The sequence below is a fragment of the Ornithodoros turicata genome, chromosome 4 (genome assembly GCF_037126465.1).
Source record: "Ornithodoros turicata isolate Travis chromosome 4, ASM3712646v1, whole genome shotgun sequence".
NCBI lineage: Eukaryota > Metazoa > Arthropoda > Arachnida > Ixodida > Argasidae > Ornithodoros > Ornithodoros turicata.
In genome coordinates, this window is record NC_088204.1 from 1123481 (window position 1) to 1143517 (window position 20037).

Below are 20037 nucleotides of genomic sequence, written 5' to 3' on the forward strand. Positions count from 1 at the left end.
GTCCCCTATGGCAGCCTGATGAGAAATGTCAATTATTTCATTGTGTCAATTATTTCATTCAATTGTGTCTTGTTTCGTTGTAGTGAGATTTGACTGTAATTAGTTATTAGCCAGTACATAAATTGCAAAAATAAAAATAAAACAGGATTTCTACACCTTCATCATTATTATTCTCTTACTAATGGCTAAAACAAACAAGGCTGATTATTGATGGCTACACGTCGTGAGACAACTATGATCATGAGTGATGGACGCAGAACACTTCTCTCAGCAGAGTGCTCATCTCGCAAGAAATCCCGGCACACAGTATCTAATAGCATTTGTGGAAGATGCCAATTCTCAGTTGGCCGAAGATCACATTAAAAAAAAACTCCTCACCCCCAAGGTATGGAGATGGGGTAGTTGGTGAAAGTTGGTTATTTGGCGGCTTATAATTCAAGATTCCTCACCCCCATTTTTGTGTGGCTGCACAGATGTGACACAAACGTGGCTATTATGGTGCAGTTCAAATGCGATATCCGCTCCGTTTCTGCTACGGTGCACGGTGCAGCGGGCATGTTGGCTTGGGTCCAATTATCCAATGCTGATCACTTGCAGGTTCCGTTTTTTAATAAACTTTTCTAGCTACAAAATGTAATTACGCTCGTAAGGACTCCTAAATGAGAGATTTAAAAAAAAATGTGCACTCTGCAACGACCAGACATGAATCCCGAAGGAGGGTTCTACTGCAATCATGATCCGCTGTCTTACGCTTCAAGTTGGGTGTATGTACTAGAAGTCATTTTTAATGACAAGGCTGCTAGTGCATAGTTCCTACAGTTGGCATCTGGTTCAGGAGAGCAATACAGTACATTCTGACAACAGAATAAGAAAGAGATTCATCCGATTTAACAGGTACCGTAAAGCAGTGGAGCTGCAATCTCAGAAAATTTCTCTCTTCAATAGCCTGAGCCCTCTCAATACTCTCCCAATAGACAACATGAGGAAATCCCAGAGAGCGTAGTGCCACTTCCAGCTATTGAAACTTGCTTATCAGAAAGGAGGAGAAGGTCTCCAATCTGCTTCTCTTTCTCCTCTCTCGGCCCATTGTTCACCAGGTGTCAAGGTGAGCGGAAACAAAACGTGAAGATTCTTCTCCCTTCCCCACATGACAGTAATCTCCCAGGATGCAACGCGTGCACAAGGAGCACTGGAATTTCCTGAGATCGTCTGTTGCGCTCTTACTTTTTCAGAAAATTAAAATTGAAAATTACGGGCAACACTGTGTCAAAGTAGTCATCAACTTCGCATCGCTCGTCAAGTACGGCAGCAAAACTACATTGCATGCGCACAGCACTGTCTGAAAAAAAAAAAAAAAAAAAGTCTGCTACATGTCGGCTATGTTGTCATCATCAGCTGCAATCCAGTGGGGAACACAGGTCACTGTTGCTCGACAAATTGGGGATCATTTTTCCCACCAGATGCCGCCCCCACCTGTTTTGCCACAATTTTACTAGCAAATTAAAAATATTTAGCATTCCTTCTCACACGTATAACTTGTTGTGAAACTACACCACCAACATAAACTGTCCATCTGCTGCTTTACGGTACCTTTAACGTATGGTTTCTCGCGTCAATACGATATCAGAATATGAAATTTGAACAAAATGAAGGAAAAGTTGAACGAGAGTTGTAGATACGTACAAGTTGTACGTAAAATAGATACGTAGTACAAAAGGAAGAAAGAATAAAAGCCGCTGGTTTGATTAAGCTCACAGGCAGATAAAGATAACATTGTCCATATTTGAGGGTTGTACTGCTGACATGTGCAAAATGTGATGCCTGAATGTCACTGTGAGGTTCTCCACAGGTTTGTGCCTTAGAAGCATCATCGGCTTTGATCAGCACGTCAAAGTGACGCATTGCTCTGCAGCACTCACACCGTGTGACACCAATTAAACGAGGATGGATAAAACTACCCCAAGCACACCTGCATTTCACAGTATCATGAAAAGAAAATCACTTCACCTTGCACCTGGCACTAACTAGACAGGATTTGCTGGGTACCTGTGCTGCGATAGCCAAGATATCAACACCATGTACGTACCTACATTTCTTGCCAAACACATGCCACAAAATTATTTGCTTATGGTTTGCAAAATATTTGCGAGGTAGTTTACTTGTGGACTATGCTCACCTAAATTTTACGGGCTGTAGTGACAACAAAATGTAACCAATTATGTGAAACACCAATCAGGTAGTTGGATAGTTCCTTGGATCATGTAATGTTTTCCTCTAGACTGGGCACCTGTCCATTAGAACACCTTGGATTGCTTCCAGAGTACTTTTTATAATGCTTCACTCGTAGACAACACATAAAATTTAGAATTGACGTCCATCGAGCTCATAACTTGCACACAGCACATTTAGAGAGGCTCTGATAAGAGACAGTGAATATGACACAAAAATAACTAGGTTCCTCTAGTACCAACTAATGTAAATATTGGTTATTTTTTTCAGTCTAGGTACAGTCGAGCAAGTTTATAACGATAGGGAGAATAGTGAAGTTTTGTGCAATCAGGATCACGTCAACAATGTAGAATCTACATTGTACTAAGCCTTAGCTGATACCTTAACTGATATTTTAGCTAATATTCTTAGCTGATATCTTAGCTGATGTTTTAGCTGACATTTTAGCTGATATTTTAACTGATATCTTAGCTGATGTTTTAAGTGATATCTTAGCTGATGTTTTAAGTGATATCTTAGATGATATTTTAGCTGATATTTTAACTGATACCTTGGATGATACTTTAAGTGATATCTTGACTGATATTTAGCTGATATTTTAGCTGATATTTTAGCTGATATCTTAGCTGCTATTTTAGCCGATATCTAGCTGATATTGAGCTGATATCTTAGCTGCTATTTTAGCCGCTATTTAAACTGATATCTTAGATGATATTTTAGCTGAGATCTTAGCTGACATTTTAGCTGATATCTAGCTGATATCTTAGCTGCTATTTTAACTGATATTTTAGCTGATATCTTAGCTGATGTTTTAGCTGATATTTTAAGTGATATCTTTGCTGATATTTAGCTGATATCTTAGCTGATACCTTAACTGATATTTAGCTGATATCTTAGCTGCTATTTTAACTGATATTTTAGCTGGTAGCTTAGCTGATATCTTAGCTGATACCTTAACTGATATTTAGGTAATATCTAGCTGATATTTTAACTGATATCTTAGCTGATGTTTTAAGTGATATCTTAGATGACAATTTGGCTGATATTTTAACTGATATCTTGGCTGATAACTTGGCTGATATTTTAGCTGATAGCTTAGCAGTAGATCCGTGCAAGTGGAGCGCCACTGAACATGTACGAAAACATTCTATCTAGCTCTAGATTAAAGCAGCATTTGTGTCACATTCCATGAAAGCTTTTCCAAGACAACATAGCCACCGATATCGCGTGAAGCACCGCGCTTCTTCAGATCAATGACCAATGAAGTATAATGGCTGAACCGGCTCGTCCCGTACGTTTTTCCAGACTTTTGTAGCTCTTCGGCAAAGAAAATTACACTCAAGTGTGACCCTTTTCTTTCCCGGCAATGCCGTAATTAAATTTTCTTTCATCACGGCACATTCAGTAGCATAAGTACCAGTGGTATCAGTGGTGTCTGGCATTGCAGTTGTGACTGACGAGGTTTAAACCACGTGTAACTCTGCGATACAGTCGAACCTCACGGGGACCGCAATTTCTTTCGTTGTAACAAACATTTTGTTATATAGAGTCAAAGGTCGCGAATCGCGAAGTTCAAAAGGACAGATCAAGAAGGACAGTTCAAAACCAGCGTGAAAAGCGGAAAGAAGAAACTTGAGAAGGAAAATTCAGAACCTTCCAATGAGTCAGACCTTCCTGTTGTAGGCACAGATTCCTCTCGACCGTAATCGCGAATTCCTTTGCCACGGGAACGAGAAGCTGGTTGCACCCTATCTTTCCATGACCCTGAAGTCGGCTTCGGGGTCGTACACCTTATCTCGTTCTTTCGCCGTATCGAGGCGGCGGCTAAAAACTATTTCGTTGTAGCGGGAGTTAGAATACATTGGTCAATATGGCCCTCTGCCAGGGAATGTAAATTACTTCGCTCGATCAGAACTTTCGTTATATCGCGCTTTGTTGTAACGAAGCTTGACTGTATATCAAACATTACGCGCAACTAGACAATTCTGAGGGAAACTTAGGTTTCTGCGAGACATGGCCAGTTCCACAAAACTTTGGAATTCGCCTCCTTCCTTTGTTATCGTTTGTGGAGATGTCGCGAGTGCCAATCATCAACGTGTGCCCTCCACCGCCTCCCCGAGAAGGGATTTAAGCGCTGAGCATCAGCGAAGGAAGCTCCTTTCATCTGGAAAGCTGGGTGAGAGCAGCAGCTGCTACGCCGACCATGTAGGAAAATAAACTCGCTCTTTTTCTTGTTAGTTATTGCCAGGGTTTGTGTAGTTCGGGGTTGTTGTCGTAGGGTCGGAATTCGAACCTCACAGGGTTTGCGGGTCGTAATTCCCGCACGTTACCTTAAAAAATCGTAATAAACGAGCTCGACTGTATTGTCCATCATCTGCGTTATGTGTGGGGGAGAAATCACTTTTTCTACTGCAAGTGCAGGTATAGCTCGGGACAAAAGTTTACGGAACACGGCACTGCCATACATATTTCTTCATCGGAGCAGCCCCCTGCAAGATATCGGGAAGAGATCGAATAAGAGGCCTGCGACTGGCTATTCCATCAATCACTCAGCGCGCGTCTCCGCTTCTATTTGCGGTTTGGTCGTCGCTCCTCTAGAGAAACGAGACACCCCGGTTTTCCTTAAACTTTTGTCCCCAGCTGTACCACAATGAGTATCACCAACGATACATTTGTCTCTACAACTGGCGTGGAATCAACAGGCCCATAATGACAGACGTGTCGTTCCACAGTAAAGGTCGTTAACTTACGCACTCAGAGCCCCTTTATCATTACTATAATGTAATCAAACAAGGCTCAAGTGATTCCGTACAATGGTATGACCTCTCACCTTTGCTCTGTCAATGACATGCAGGTAGTAGGATACTGGCTTCCCTGTCCATGACACAGACCCTTTAAGCGGTTGAATCTCCTTCACATGCATGATTGTACCAATGTCTGCAACAAGAAGGGTGAGGTATTGACCAGAGCAAATTATTTTCCATTCTTAGAGTGAGGTTCGCAAAGCACAGCATAAATGCATCAAGGTATATACTACCGGTGTGTCACTCATTAAAGGAGTACAGAGGGCCATCCAAAAAAAATTCAGATTAAGACATCTGATGAAAGTGTGTGTGTCATTATACCGAATAGCGCGAAAGGTTTTGATGTGTGCAATTTGTTTCCCAGAAAAAAACTCACATAAACATAGCTCCACGCCTTCACCCTTAACTCGCCACTCCAGCTATAACGAGGATGAGGAGGTATGATGGCACGTCACCGATGACGGCATAAGGAGACTCGTTCTGGTTTGCCGATCAGTGGGGGTCAGCGCATTGTTCCTTTGCCCCCGTAAACCTGTTTTGCCAGTTTTCCCGGAGAATTCCAGAGCAAGGAGAAAGGCTTTATCAGAACCCCGAACAGCCGAGTAGCAGACGACAGCGGAGTAGCAGACAACATTTTTCTAGGCCAATCAGCGAGCGAGTCCTTATAGCGTCAGCGCGAGCTTCCAGGCAGATCACGGGCTGGTACTGCTCTTCACCACCGTTGCGCACGGTCGCTTTTTGCGGCATATTTTAAATTCAGTTTCTGCGATAATTATGACTCTGTGGTGTAAATTACTTCGCATGGTGCATCTTACTGGCAAACTTAACAGTTTTATAAGAAGAAAACTGGGTGTTAAAAATGACTTCTGTGCTACTTTAAAGGGATGGTTGCATCCGTTCCAGTCCATTTCAAAACTACGGCGTCATTTTATTCCTCGCGGACCACAGACCACGGTATCCAAAATCCCAGGCGTGGTTTGACTGTTATTCGATGGGATACGTAATGAGAGCAGACACCGGATGTTGGAGAGTATGCCGGAATTCCCGCCTCTCTAGAAAAACCACCAATCGGAGCATGGCCTCGAGAAAAGGAACACATGCATCTCTCGTCCTATGGCAATGGAGTGTCTTTAAAATTCCTTTATTTAAGATCTGAGCACTTTTCAGACAAAAAAAAATAGCTAAGTACATTGTCAGACAATGCCAAACATAGTGGTATCAGTTTCATTGATTGATTTCTGGAAGGGACAGTCCCCTTACGCGTCAAGCACTTAACGCATCATGCTTAGAACACTTTCTTGGCACATGAGAGTGAGAAGAATGCAAAAGATAGACATTCAAATGGGTCGCAAATTGTTCATAGACAAGGACCTGATTTCAAACAAAATGTTCTGGATATGCTCAGCATCAAGCAATACGATGCACTATGAAGTCCTCTACCAGGGCACATCAAACATTCATTTTTCTTTCTTTTTTTTTTCTCGGAAGAGTCGTTTCTAAGTAGAAGCCACGCAGCTTCTATTTCTATCACAAACGCAATGCCCAGAGTCGGACTGGCGCCAGTGGGAAAGTTGCTGGTGGTCCACCCCGCCCCCAGCAGTCACTGCTTTAGCCTCACCATGCCAAGCTGTCTACTTACATTAAAGCGTGGCAGTTGATGGTTGAGAGGTAAAATGTGACATGCCTCAACACGAAGATTGTACTTACCACTGAGGTTCCTGTCTGTGATGCGAAAGTTCAGAGGACAGAAGGCTTTCGATGACACGATCCTCGACCCATCCTTCATTTCTGCAAACTTTTCCTTCAACTGCAAGATACACATGTAGAGAGAAACACAATTAGGCTTAGAAAATTGGACGAGTCAAGATGTGCAACACACTCACCATGTGGTCCACACGTGGTCCAAAGGCAAAGTTGTTCACAAAAATAATTCTGAAACAATACGACGGATTTTGGTCAAGCAGTTCGACCGATGTGAGCGTGAGATCGAAAATAAAAGGTGCTAAACTCACGACGAGCTCATAACCATGTCCCGGTGAGCCTCGTTGAGAAAGTCTCCCCGGATCAACTTGTATTCTCCATGCACCTTGCCGTACCAACGCATCCAGAAACGAAAGTTGCTGTCCATCGTCTGTCACGAGTATACAAGAAGCACACTTGTAATCTACAATTTCAAGCTGTCTGCTAATGAGAACGTTAGGTGGTGCACGTCAAAACTCAGCTCCATTTTATAGTAATGAGATTTTAATCCTGGTAAAGATGACACACTTTTATGACGACATCAAAGAAGCAACACATCCACAAGTAGCACCCACCTGTGCATATGTTGATGGGACATCAGACTTCTCAATCCCAACACACATCTTGCATGGTGTTGATGCAGCAACTTGCAGCACTACCTGACCTACTCCTGAGGTACACAAGCAAAAAGTATCTTCTATAATGCCTCGCAGTGATTTATCCAGACATCCCCTACGCCCCCCTAACACTCCCCCCCCCCAAAAAAAATATCTGCAGAATACCCCCAAAAATTTTGTGAGATTGCACAGTATTTCGACAAAAGCATGTAAAAACACCCCCTTGCGGAGCCCAAAACCACGCATTAATTGTTATATCCAATCGTGGAACCATCGTTGCGTGAAGTATTGTGACAATGGTTGAAAAAATGATATTAACTGACCACTGCCGAGGTCGATGAACACATCTTCCGAGGTGAACTCCAGCTCACTAATCATCTGCGCCACAAACTCAAACGAGGTTTCTCCATATACCTGCAAACAAAATTAACGAACAATTTATAGTGATTGAAGATTGGCAATGGACAGTAACGCAAAACCTTCCTAATAATTAGCGGACAACCCTACTAATCAAAAGCTGATATGAGATTACAATTAAGACAAGTATCTGTACAGTTAACAGTCTGTGTGTGTGTTAACAGCCTGTTGTTAGACATTGCCCATGTGATGGAAAAATGCCAATGTGGTGAAGTGCAGGATCGTTAGAGCCCCTAGGGCTTTCCACGAAATTTCACGGAATTGGCCATGTCTCGTGGAATCTGCCGTTTCCATAAAAATCGTGCGTTTTTTGCGGAATTACGTAAGGGTTTCAATCGATCTACGACATTTTTGCGGGTTAAACCCGATCAGTCACGACTGCAATGCCTGATGCGACCGATACTGCTGGCACATTTAAATTCAAATTTAACGACGGGAACAACCCGAGACAAGCTGTTCGAGTTTGAGTCCAATTTTTTTTTTTTTTTTTGCGCACTGAAAAGTTACAAAACGCTGGAAAAGCCTGCGGGATGAGTCTGTAAGCTATCTTGGGAGAATACTGCCACTTCTTTTTTCTCTCTCTCTCTCTCTCTTGCTCGCGGAATCTCGCGGATTTGCAAATCCCACTTTTTGGGAAGCGTTAATTTTCCACCGCTGAAAGCTAGGGGGCTTTAACCGCACCGTGCTCCACTGCTGTCGTCATCCGTCGTACCAACACCAAGCGCAGGCACGAAAGGATCTTGCAGCTTCGACATGACGCACATTGTGATTGGTAGATTCCCCCGAGAATCATAGAAAGATGAGACGCAAAAGAGAATTCTTACTTCTGGAGAGAAAGGCTCGTAGGAGTTCAAACGTTCGGGGTCAGTGACAGCAGTGTTGTAGACCTGCTGCAGGATGTGCCGCAGCAACGCAGTGGACGGTTGAGTGTGCAGGCGTACCGGTCGTGATGTACCTTTCCACTGTGTCATCATAAAGAGAGTCAGTCAGTCGACATTATCAGTAATACGCAAGGACTTTTTTTCCTCTGATCTGTTGTCGATACTCAATATTCGCTAAATTTTTCAGAATGCCACCTAACTTACGCCATTGAAATCTGCGTGAAAAAACTGTTTCTGCGTATATGATACGAAAATGACAAAATTTCTAGTTTCGCGTAGTACGGTGTAACGGGCCTTCTGTCAAGTAACATCCTTTGCTGGAAGGCGCAATGTCCTCTTTGAGAAATTATTTTTAGTTCAGAGTTGCACGTTGTACAAACGGGCAAAACTCACCAACTGCAGCACACTGTCAATAGCACGATTGTATTTGTCACACAAGGTCTTCATGCTTTCATAACTGGAACACAAGCATGGTGCGACATTAATGTATAGAGGTCATAAAAGCACGAGCAAAAAGTGGAATTTCATAGTCACCTTTTAGTGTCGTAGTCGTGAAGGACATGATTTTCCATCGCCAGTTTGAGCTCTGGAAAATCTTCACATACCCACCTGCAAAAGTTGTCACCCTCTATGACAAACTTGTGAGCTTACAAAAAAAACAAAAAAAAACTGGTCTGTTAAGGTGGAACTGCACCCATAATTCATTTCATTGCTAACAGCATTCTCCTACACTTACCAGGTACATCTCGCGCTATCATGTTTCTCTCGTATCTCTCTATCAAGGGACAACAAAATACTAGCACTCGGAAACTGATGCGTAAAAAAAAAAGGTTACATAACGAATTTGCTCACCGAAATCGAAATGTAATTCCGTTACAGTTGTTGTTCTACCCTAGTCAGACAGCATTTCAAATATCAATTGCGAGAAATGGCCTTCGGCCTCTCAAATGACCTCTGTTCGGGAGCGGGAAAGGAGTGCTCCTCAACTGACTGCCCTCACCGGCTCCCTTTTTCGGTTTCGTTTTCCCCGTCTGCTGCGGAAATTTGAAGTTGGTCTGTGCGCCACAAATCAAGATGCAGAAGCCATATGCCACTTCTCTAAATAGGATCCAAATACGCTTACACAGTTTCACTCCATTATCCGCATTTTATAGGTTTTCCTACATTCAGCTGCGAAGGTAGTGAGGGTACAATGGCATAACACTGTTTCCGAGATTGCTCCTTTCTGCTCCTCGAATGTCGTTGGGGGCCTCCTTTCGCGTTGATGGTCATTTCTTAGAAAGGTCCTTTGAGCTGCCGTCTGACACGGCTCTCGGAGGTCATTTTTTGCAAATGAAAATTCCCCGAAGTCCTTCGAGCATGCCATCTGACAGGGGTATTACTCATCAAATGAAACTGCGTTATATCCCACAGTGTCAGTTTAGAGTGGATAGCTATTACAACATCTCGCGCGCAGAAGTTGATAAGTCAGAAGTTATGCAACAAACGATGACGCAAATGTTTATGCCTGCAGCAAAACAGATTGCCCGAACAAAAGCAAGGAAGCAGCAGACGCGGTACTCGGCAGTAAAGTGGCGCATATGCACCGCCGTCAAACAAATTTATGAAAACAGAGGTTAAAAATCTACATAATTGTTTGGGTGTGATGAGTCTCAATGTGAACAGTTAAAAACTTGTTTGAGTGTGCACTGTCTTCAATGAATGCTAGAATCTGTGCCTGAATGCTGGCACCTGCTAGAATCTAGATTTCTGGCATGATTTTGTTATGTGGACATTGACTTCCTAAGCGGCTCGACAGAGTGCACATATGTAGAGCTTCATGGGAAGTAGTGCGTGAGGTCTCATGAAACTGCATCTATCCAGCCAACCAAGCATTGAATATATACAATTAAATAATTAACTAGGTAACTAACTAATAATTAGTTAATGAACCAATAGCTCACTACTTGGCTAGTTTGCCAAATTAACAAGTTGTTGATTAACTATTAACTAACCAACCAACCAATCAATAGATAGATACCCAGGACACAAAGTTACGTGGGGTATGCCCATTAATACAACCACATACCCTGCCTCCTCATAAACTCTCTGTGGGGTACTCTGTGAGGTACTCATAAATGCTATTGCATTTAAAAATAGAAAACCTGACTGCAGTGCAGGAGCCTTGGCCTTCGTACTGCCAGTACCTGAGACAGAAATTTACAACAACGATAGCAGAAAGTAATTATCCCTCGAGTACATGTTACAGATAAAATGTAATTGAATTTAAATTATGGTTATTTGTTTTTGAAAGCACTCCAGTACAGTAATTAATAACAGTAAATTAATTACTAGTAATTAACTAGTTCAGAGCTTTGTTTACGAGTTACACTCCCAGAAAAGTAACAAAGTACAGTTATTAATTACAAGGATGATTTCCCCCAGGTGTGGCCGATTGCCTGTTACGCGTGTGACGGGAAAAGTTCCAAAACAATGGGCGTCAAGTTTCGCATCACGAGCAGAGTGGAATTACACCTGTCTGTAGCTGTGTTTACGAGAGCTTATCGACTTATCCCAACAAATCCTCTCAGACAGAGCCACCCAATCCACTGATCGGGATAGCTGCGCTTCTGTCGCACAGCTCTAAATTTCTTTATGTGGGTGTGGGGAAGTGCAGGAAGGAGTCTGTTATACATTTTACACCAGCTTGGAGAGCATCTCAGTTGAGTTTAGAAAGTTTCAGAAAGAAAAGTTAGTATACAAGAAATTAATCTTGTTCTTTTCACTTTGCACACACATAAATGACATGACAAAGATGCCCTGACTCGTATAACAAAACAGGACAGGTATTACAACAAATTCCGCAATCGCAAAAGTAAAGCAAATCCGTCCGTCAGAGAAGGTGTGCAAACAATACCACCTTCTCACGCGTCGTAATTCCATAAAGACGAAATGAACATTTCATGCAAGAAAAACAACGCTACTAGACGCGATAAGAAGATTGCGCAACCGCGGGGTTACTATCTGAAATTCCAGAATCTTAAAAGATTACGCGCTCTTGGGTAGCCCTCGCTACATCCCGGTGCGCGTCTTCTTGGAGGTCATCGACCACGCGCTTAGCAGCAGACGACAGGGAAAAGAGGAACGGTTGACCGCCTTTCGCGGCTCATGAGGTCAGAAAAAATCGATCCACCACGCGCTTCCGATAGTGACGTCAGCACGGAAACTGATAACGTCATACAATTCTCATCTGCGACCTTATTACGTCACCGTGACACAACGGATGTGCGTGTTCGGGAAAAGTGCAGACAATAGACGGCCACACTTTTTTTCTGTTTTTGCTACAAGAAATATTTTTCGTTCTGCGTCAAAACGTTTTCTCGTAGCGAAGTAGCAAGTACAGAAACCAAAGACTCGCGGGGTCGTGATGGGGGAATTCGATATCCGATGCTATGCGAACATGTAAAATGTATAATGTAAAAAACCCCATCATCATCATCTTCAACCCCATCATCTTCACCAGCTCGCTTGCTTCCTAGCCATTTTTTCATGTAAAATGTGTTTCAGAGCGTCCCACGGCGACTATTTTATTTTCTGCCGGTGTAAGTTTTCGTTACTTTGCAGTTCTTTCCTCGAATTTCCTTACGTGAACCTGGCTGTAATTAGTTGAAATTGTTTAACTGTACCACTGTTCCTGCCTCCTCAAATCACGGAACCATTTCGTCGGAACTACACGTCAGTTCTCACGCCAAGCTAAACCAAAGAAAGAAAGAACAAGAACAAAATATGGGAACAGTAAGGAAGAGAGAAGCCCAGCCAACTGTAATTGTCGAGCCATAAATCGCCGTGGGGTGTCGCGGGTTCGGCATTGACAATGGTATTATGGTCATGTTTTACACCAGTGTGCGAAGAGACAGTCGGAATGGCAAGTGGGTTGTAAAATAACGTAGAAAACACACACGAGACAAGGCAATGTTTTCTGCGTGGACCAGACTCAGGCCACCGTTTTGCCACGTTTGTGTGTGTTCCTTCCCTCGTCCGTGTCCTTCACACTATTCTCAGGCCTTTGTCCATGATGGGGTTCGTCCACCAAGGCGGGACATGAACAGGACACAAGCGGAACATTGCGTGTTCTGTCGTCGTTTTAGCTCCGATTTTAAAGTATGGACTACCGAACTGCCCAGTTTTTAACCCATTTCGTCCACCAGCTGGCCTACATCTATGCCATCTATGAAGAAAATAGTCTTGTCCTTCGTGTCCGTAGTCTGCAGAAATCAGCAGCAGTTCCTTTTCCCCTCCGAGACCCCGGTTTATTGACCGCAAGAAAACTTCACATTTCCGATTAAAATTGAGAAACAAACTCAGCGAAAGCGACAGTACTGAAAGGTGGTTCATCGTCCAAGGTCGACTGGGCAGACGACTTCTTCCAAGGTCAGGGTGGCGGACCCCACGACCAGTCACGTGACTAGATCAGAGGCGACCTGCTTCAAGGGCAATCCTACATGCCAACGACCAGGAGCTTGACCGAAAGTGAAAACAACTTGTCTCGACAAATGCTAGCAGACGACGGAAAGAGTTCATCGCGGTGTCTTGCACTCTCATATTCATCCGCGCAAACTCTTATCCCAGCTCAGCTCAAACTCATTTTACAACGTCGATTTATCTGTGCGAAAAAGAATGTTCCGGACGGAATTAAAATTGGGTCTAATTAGCGTAGATGCAGCCTTCTGAGATTGCAGCTGTCGTACAGACACGGTGTTGTCTTCGTAAGAGAAAATCGCTTCCGCCGGATGTACGAACACCTGTCGGTTTTCGTTTGCTCAGTTTTCACACTGTGGATCACAACAGCAGCTAGAATCTGTGCAAGGCCTCTTTCGTGGCATAGCAACGTTGGCTAATCGCAACTGCGCACGTATCATCGTCTGCCTCCGAACAGGTGGTGACTACCAGTACCACGACCCAACAGGGTAAAGGCGTCATAAAATAGCAGAAATGCTAGTGGAAAAACTCGAAAATGCCTTAGCATGTACGCAAAATCAACTGTTGCCTTTTGTTTTACCTAAGAAGATTGATAAATTTCCGAAATAACATGAGACGAATCATGTGACGCTTGCCAAAGGCACAATCACATCCAAGTTGTACGTCGTCCACAGAAAAGCATAGGCCCGACGACGTAAACAGTTATTGAAGATGCATTATGAAATGATTTCTTCGAAGCCGCAGTTTGGGAAATGCCATTCTGAGTTGTAGAGTAAACGACAGGAAAAGTAAAAAAAAAATCAACTGCGGAAGTGTCGATTATCAGGTACTACATGAACCATCCCTTTAAATCTACCCGCGCGCCGCTTGGGTCCGGTGCCGTGCATTCCAAGCATGCTACTTTTCATGCTACGAAATGTTACTTTTCAGCTAGATTAAGAAAACAAACTTCGAACGTTCTGAAATGCTGATTCTAGACAAAACAAAAATACGGGAGGCATGGTGATCCCTGCAGCTAAATCTTTCGAGCAACGGGTATTCATTTCGCATGTGATGTCTGTATCAAGCTAATTTTAGCAGTAATTATACTATACGCAAGGTGACAATTGACACAATAACGACGTTTAAAAGGAATTATATCTCGGTGTTCGCAGCTCAGCACTACAATAAATACCACAACACAAAAAACAATGACCGACGTGAGAAAGGCTGGTAAATATTCGATTCTTCGTTCCATTCTGACGTCATGTACCTGATATAGTTAAATTCATTCTGCGGGCACTCATTCTGTAATCGCTTCCAAGAATCCTCAACTCTATATACAAAAGCTTCAATGATAGCAGTGGAAAAGAAGAGCCACGAAAAAAAATCAAAATGGACTCACCGAATCGTTTCCACAATCTCAATCGCTCCATCGTGTTTGTCCTGCAAGACACGTATCGAGGTGTCATCAACTCTCGTTAGGAATCTCAACTCTGAACTCAGTGATGATCACATCCGTGAGAGTGCGAGTCGTTTTCGCCGAAGGTGTAAGAGGGTAACTAAGCCTAATAGTTGATCGCTTACCGATGTCGAGAGCGGCCAGTGGTACACTGCCGGTTCAGCGCCGGCAGGACTGTGTAGCCGCAACTCCATGGTGATCTAGTTGTACCGTGGAGGCCTTTCTGTAGAGTTCATCTCTCCTGTGGTCCGCTTCGGCCACCAATCTCCCCCATCACAGCTCATCACAGCCATGTGTGACGATCATGGTTTCTGGGTTTCTGTGCATTTCTGTGGCGGCGTCACGTGACCGACGCGTTCTTTCGTCATTGGCCGCTTCCGTACTTTTGGTTGGTTATATTTGTTCACCGCCCCGGAGAGCTCGGTCCTTTTGGCAGTTGGTATTTAACTGAAATTTGGTGGACCGTGGGAAACTGATGTAATAAGTTGGTTCCAGGAGAAGGCTGCAAAGAGCCAAATTAGTGACCCCAATAAAGAGTATGTTAGAACGAGACCGGGAGCACTTATCAGAATAGCAGACGATGCGCCGCAAAAGGCACGCCTCAAGTTTTTGGAAACATTTCGATATTTCCCCGGAGTCTAGGGAGATATGCACAAAGGACGAGGCAAATCTCGACAGTTTGCGCATACCTCCCCAGAATGTTACCAACTGGACACGCACTTTGCATGCATTTTGCTTTTACTGTTCTACAATGCATGCGCCTACGAAATAGTCATCACTACTTGAAGAACTGCCCTATGATCACCACTGAGATGAAGCTTCCGTCTGGTTGTTGGTAAGAAGAGTGGAAACACAATGACTAGCATAGACTTTATTTATGTATATACAAATATATACCGGGTGTTTCACGAAGCCCCCCCCCCCCCCCTCCGAGCTGAATATAATTCGTAAACAGGTGGCGCTATCGAAAATCTTCCTTTTTTCCTAGTACACCATAGTCATCCCTAGTCATGTCACCCCTAGGCACCAGTCAGTGATCGAACGGTTCATTTGCATGCACTCATTAATTAAATACAACTTTTAAACTTTACTTTAGACGCTTTCGGAACCTCCATTTTACTGATCAGTTCCTTCGATAAAACGTGACAGGGAAAAAAAAAAGAAAAAAAAAACAGCGCGTTGACACCTAGCGACTTTTTCAAATAATTAATTGGTTTTGGTTTATTTATTTCTTGCGCAGAGCAGCGCAACACTGCGGTCATTTGCTCAGCTGTCCAGTTGCCAATTACATGTTTCATCCGTCTGGTTCACGCGTGGTGGTGACAGAAGATAAGGAACAGATGGGAGAGACACTTCAATATGCCTCCTCCTAATGACTGACTCCAAATCTGCTATTTCGCATTTCCCCGAAAAACTAGAATCAATAAGTTAATTAGCGAATTTTAGGTAATTTGTCAACCAGGTAGTTCCATACGCTTTCCGACGGGATGTCCAAATAACCCACTAGCTAGCTATCACTGTTGTATTAGAAAATTATGTAAAGGGTTTAAAATAGGAAAAAAAAAAAAGCCCAGTATATGTGGCCCCATCATACGCTTGTCCTTGCTGTCCTACACTTCATGTTACAATACAAGACTATTACAAGACATTACAAGACATGTTACAATAATAGACTATTTTAGATTTGATTTGACACGCATTTCACTGAACAACGTAAATCACACTGGAGGTTGCAGTCAAGGTCTGCGCTTATTGTAAAGAGGAAGTCGAAATTTGTGCTTCTTGGTGTCAGTGCATTTTGCATTACTTTAGATATTTGGCACAGTCTTCCTTTGCACAGGTAGCTGTTCATTTTTTACTTTAGAGTTTACCAAGCTGTCCTGTAGATTGCAGGCCCACCTGTATGTCCTGCTCTTTCTTGGAGCTGTAATGGCGGTTAAGTATATTATTGACTTTTTTTATCCATTCGTTACTACCAAAGGTTGCCGTTAGATCTATAGGGGCAGATTTTTTTCGCAGATGTTGTCCTAAGTAGGTGTTGGTGGCTGATTGACGATCTTGTTCTACGGTGTCACGAACCGGTTAAGGTCTGTGGGCCACGAATGTTTTTTTCGTGTTTGATCCTACGGCATGTCGATGCCTGACTGTAGGGAATCGCAAGCTTAGTATGGTGAGGGCGACAGCTTTGGAAAGACAAGTACTGCTGCGAAGCTGTATGCTTGCCGTACAAATTGGTTATGATAGCGCCGTCCAATATTTTTACCAGGGTTCGAGGTAACTCGTTCCTGTAACTAAGTTCCTTTTTTCGGTAACTTGTAACTTAACTCGGTACCTTTCAGAGGAAGTCGTTTCTTTTTTGGGTAACTTTGCCAAAGTAACTTAAGCTAAGTTCTATGTTACTTTTAATTCCTTTTCACTCACGTCCACTTATTTTCTTGATTGCTCTCCGGTTCTTTCGTGGCATTTTATGCCATAAAGCGCGATATTCAATCATTGACAGTATTCTATTCGAGACACAAGAACCGCTGCCATTGTAATGAAGCTGAACCACTGTGCGCCCACAAGGAGTAAGATGCAAAGCGTTCGAATTGTTGGATATAAACGAAAACGATCTAAGCGTGTTGCACCCCTTCGCAGGCAGCACAACGTCGAACTCAACTGCACGTGCGCGCTGCACCTATATAGTGCTATTTTGTGCCCGAAGTAACTTGGAAGTAACTTGTTCTTTTTTTAAAGTAACTCCGCAACTGCGAGTTACATTTCAGGCTGAAGAACTTCGTTGTTAACTTAGTTACATTTTTCATACGGTAACTTAACTCGTAAAGAGTTCTTTTTGACGGGTAACTTCTTTTATCTACGATTTCGAGACCTACGCATCGAGAAAGTTGACAGTGGGTGAGCCTGGGTGATCTTTATGCTATGCCGTGCCCGATTAAAGTCGTTAATAAATGCCACGAGGCCATTTTCAGAATACGGCCCTATCATAAATACATCGTCCAGAAAGCATTTACACAGAGTTGGGTTATGCGCACATTGCTTAAGAGTCTCTTTTAAATACAACCCATGGCTTGAGTTCCCGTGAAGTCGGCCCAGGACGCATATTAACCCCCTGCCCCCACTCCTTCCTGCTGTCCTCTCTCCATCTATCCACGTCTGTACCCCACTCATAGCACAGGTTGCTTCGCAGCGCTAGCACACACGCACACAAAAAGAACGTCTACCACTCTCAAGAGGCTGCCACATGTGCAATCACAGACGATGCCAAATACCGTATCTGTAGTACTTTTACGAGGATTTAATTTTCGTGAATTTCGTGGGTGCTGTTTTTCCACAAAATGAAAGTTGCACACAGTAAGTGATGCCCCTAGCATCTCCATGGTACGGGAACAACGTACCGCAACGTTAAAGTCCCGAAAAATATTCCCCAAACGGGACTACATCCCAATTTGCAGACTATTAAGACTGCAACGTTAATCACTTGTACCGTATGTCAGTGCGTCCCAAACTGCTACCCATCTAAAATATAGCGACAAATCTTTTATTTACAAATTAAATTCTGCGATAAACAAAAACCTGGGCCTCCCCTCGACAGTGCAGAGCTTGGCCTCTTAAATCGTGGATATAATCTCTCTTTTGTCTTTTTCAGGGACAACGCGACGTGGCCCAAGCCTTGACTGACACTTCACCTGACCCAGACAAGTCCAAGGACGATGACGTTTTAAGCTTCCTGGACTTGACACGATGACAACCGCCACGTGGTGCACTGGAATCGGGGTGAATCAGGTGAGCTACTGCAGAGACATACTCATTTTGTATTGCTGTTTTCCTTTCCCTAGGGTTATAGAACTGATAATCCCCTAGCTTGCAACAAATAACTTGCGTTCTAATTCACTTTAAATTTCCGCCCACGTCTCGTTATCCTTATTTATTTATTAGTTTGTGGTCGTCCGAACAACTTTTTTTCTTTTTTGCATATTATATGTATATGTATTTCAGATGGTGAGGCTCTCACCCTGGCGGGAGGGCATCACATTCTACGTGACCTTCTGATGCCACCCACTCAAAAGTCGCCTACCTGCAAACACTGCTGAAGATGGCAAAATAAGGCCAAAACAGCTGTCAAGTGCTGGTACGGTGGCATTAAAGTCATAAACTCGTACACTATGTGGAGTCAAAGAGCTTCAGCTTCCTTCTCTCTACATACGTGCACATTTCTGCGTACGTACCCATAAACTGTGGAGTGTTGGGTTACGTTACGAGCTTACGTGCAGTCATATAGGGAAGCAACGAAAGCAAAAGGACGATTTTAGAACGGGGCGGTATTTAGTGTTCTTTTTTTTTTTCACATGTAGTTTTTGATCGCACATTTTCATTAACAGGAGGCGAATCTTCTGCATCAGGTTATCTCTGGCTTACGTAAGTCTGTAGTACGCTAACGCAGTGTAATCCCGTTAATTCGAAACCTCTAAATTCGAACTTCCGGGTAATTCAAACTGACGCTCAGGTCCCGTCAAAGTCACGTGCATTTCAATGGGGGAAAATGCCCGATAATTTGAACGTATAAACACGCGCAACAGATTATTTGAATGAGATTGTCTCCCGCATCGGCCTGGAAGCACCCACTTATTAAGCGTTTACTTTGCTTATTATCATGATACAACCATTACTTATAAAAGCGATACTTCTGCCAGAAGAAAGAGGAACAAGAAATGAGTCACCATAATGGTGTGTGCAAGTTAGCCTCTCTGTGTTAAGGGGATCAAGACCTTTCCCGTTGACAACACACCTAACAAAAAGGCGTGGATGACAGCAGATATATTCTCGAATTGGGTCGGCGATATTTACGTTTGCGATTGGGGGTTGGGCTCGACATCGTAATCGACGTCGATCGAGTAGTGGCTGAAGAAACAAATGCAACCGTGTGTATCAGATTATTTTCTACCCTGAGATGTTTTGATGCTTGCCTGCAAATAGATATTTTGGAATGAACGAGCGTCTTATATTTCTGACATCGCGTGACCCCAAGAGTGTGGCAAGGCCTAATGGGCCATGACGCGTCCTGCCATGCAGGTAGTATGCGCTGCCACTCATCAAGCGCTCATTCAGAGCAGCTCCCTTTAACTCCGCTTTATTTGTACAAATCTTCAATCCCCTTAGAGTTTGATTTAACAGGATTGCATTGTACTCATCCACTAATTGGGCATTGCAGTTTCTTTTCAATGATCTATGTGCAGTGATGACTTCTTGCATTATAAATTCTTCCGTTGTTTTGTGTATACTTTTTAATAATAAATAAATAAATACGCGTTCATTTCGACGCACAAATAGATGGGACGGTGTCTGTATTCCACACCAATGTAAAATATCTTACCAAGCCCCGAGAATGACCACCGTCCTTGCATTTCTCCTTCTGTGCTCACACACTTCGTAGATATAGTCATGTCTCGCTT

General features: G+C 43.2%; 1 protein-coding gene and 1 long non-coding RNA gene across 5 annotated transcripts in view; one reads left to right on the plus strand and one right to left on the minus strand.

Annotated features, from left to right (window-relative positions):
* The window catches only part of LOC135390605 (histone-lysine N-methyltransferase, H3 lysine-79 specific-like), a 28389-nt gene extending 13475 nt beyond the window's left edge, over positions 1 to 14914 (minus strand). For 3 of the 4 annotated variants that reach the window (XM_064620363.1, XM_064620362.1, XM_064620361.1), the window contains exons 1-11: positions 14713 to 14913; positions 14531 to 14571; positions 9223 to 9297; positions 9082 to 9145; positions 8632 to 8769; positions 7714 to 7804; positions 7349 to 7443; positions 7046 to 7164; positions 6917 to 6965; positions 6741 to 6840; positions 5060 to 5166 (exon numbers count right to left, since the gene is read on the minus strand). In XM_064620363.1, the coding sequence (XP_064476433.1) occupies positions 5060 to 5166; positions 6741 to 6840; positions 6917 to 6965; positions 7046 to 7164; positions 7349 to 7443; positions 7714 to 7804; positions 8632 to 8769; positions 9082 to 9145; positions 9223 to 9297; positions 14531 to 14571; positions 14713 to 14781 (948 nt within the window). In that variant the 5' untranslated portion in view covers positions 14782 to 14913. Of the gene's footprint in view, positions 1 to 5059; positions 5167 to 6740; positions 6841 to 6916; positions 6966 to 7045; positions 7165 to 7348; positions 7444 to 7713; positions 7805 to 8631; positions 8770 to 9081; positions 9146 to 9222; positions 9298 to 14530; positions 14572 to 14712 lie in introns of all 4 variants that reach the window. The other variant, XM_064620364.1, reaches the window with a different exon arrangement.
* Positions 1796 to 19627, plus strand: LOC135390606 (uncharacterized). The gene is made up of 3 exons (XR_010421800.1): positions 1796 to 2078; positions 18234 to 18370; positions 18584 to 19627. It is a non-coding gene; the product is annotated as an uncharacterized LOC135390606 (long non-coding RNA).
* The last annotated feature ends 410 nt before the right edge of the window (positions 19628 to 20037 follow it).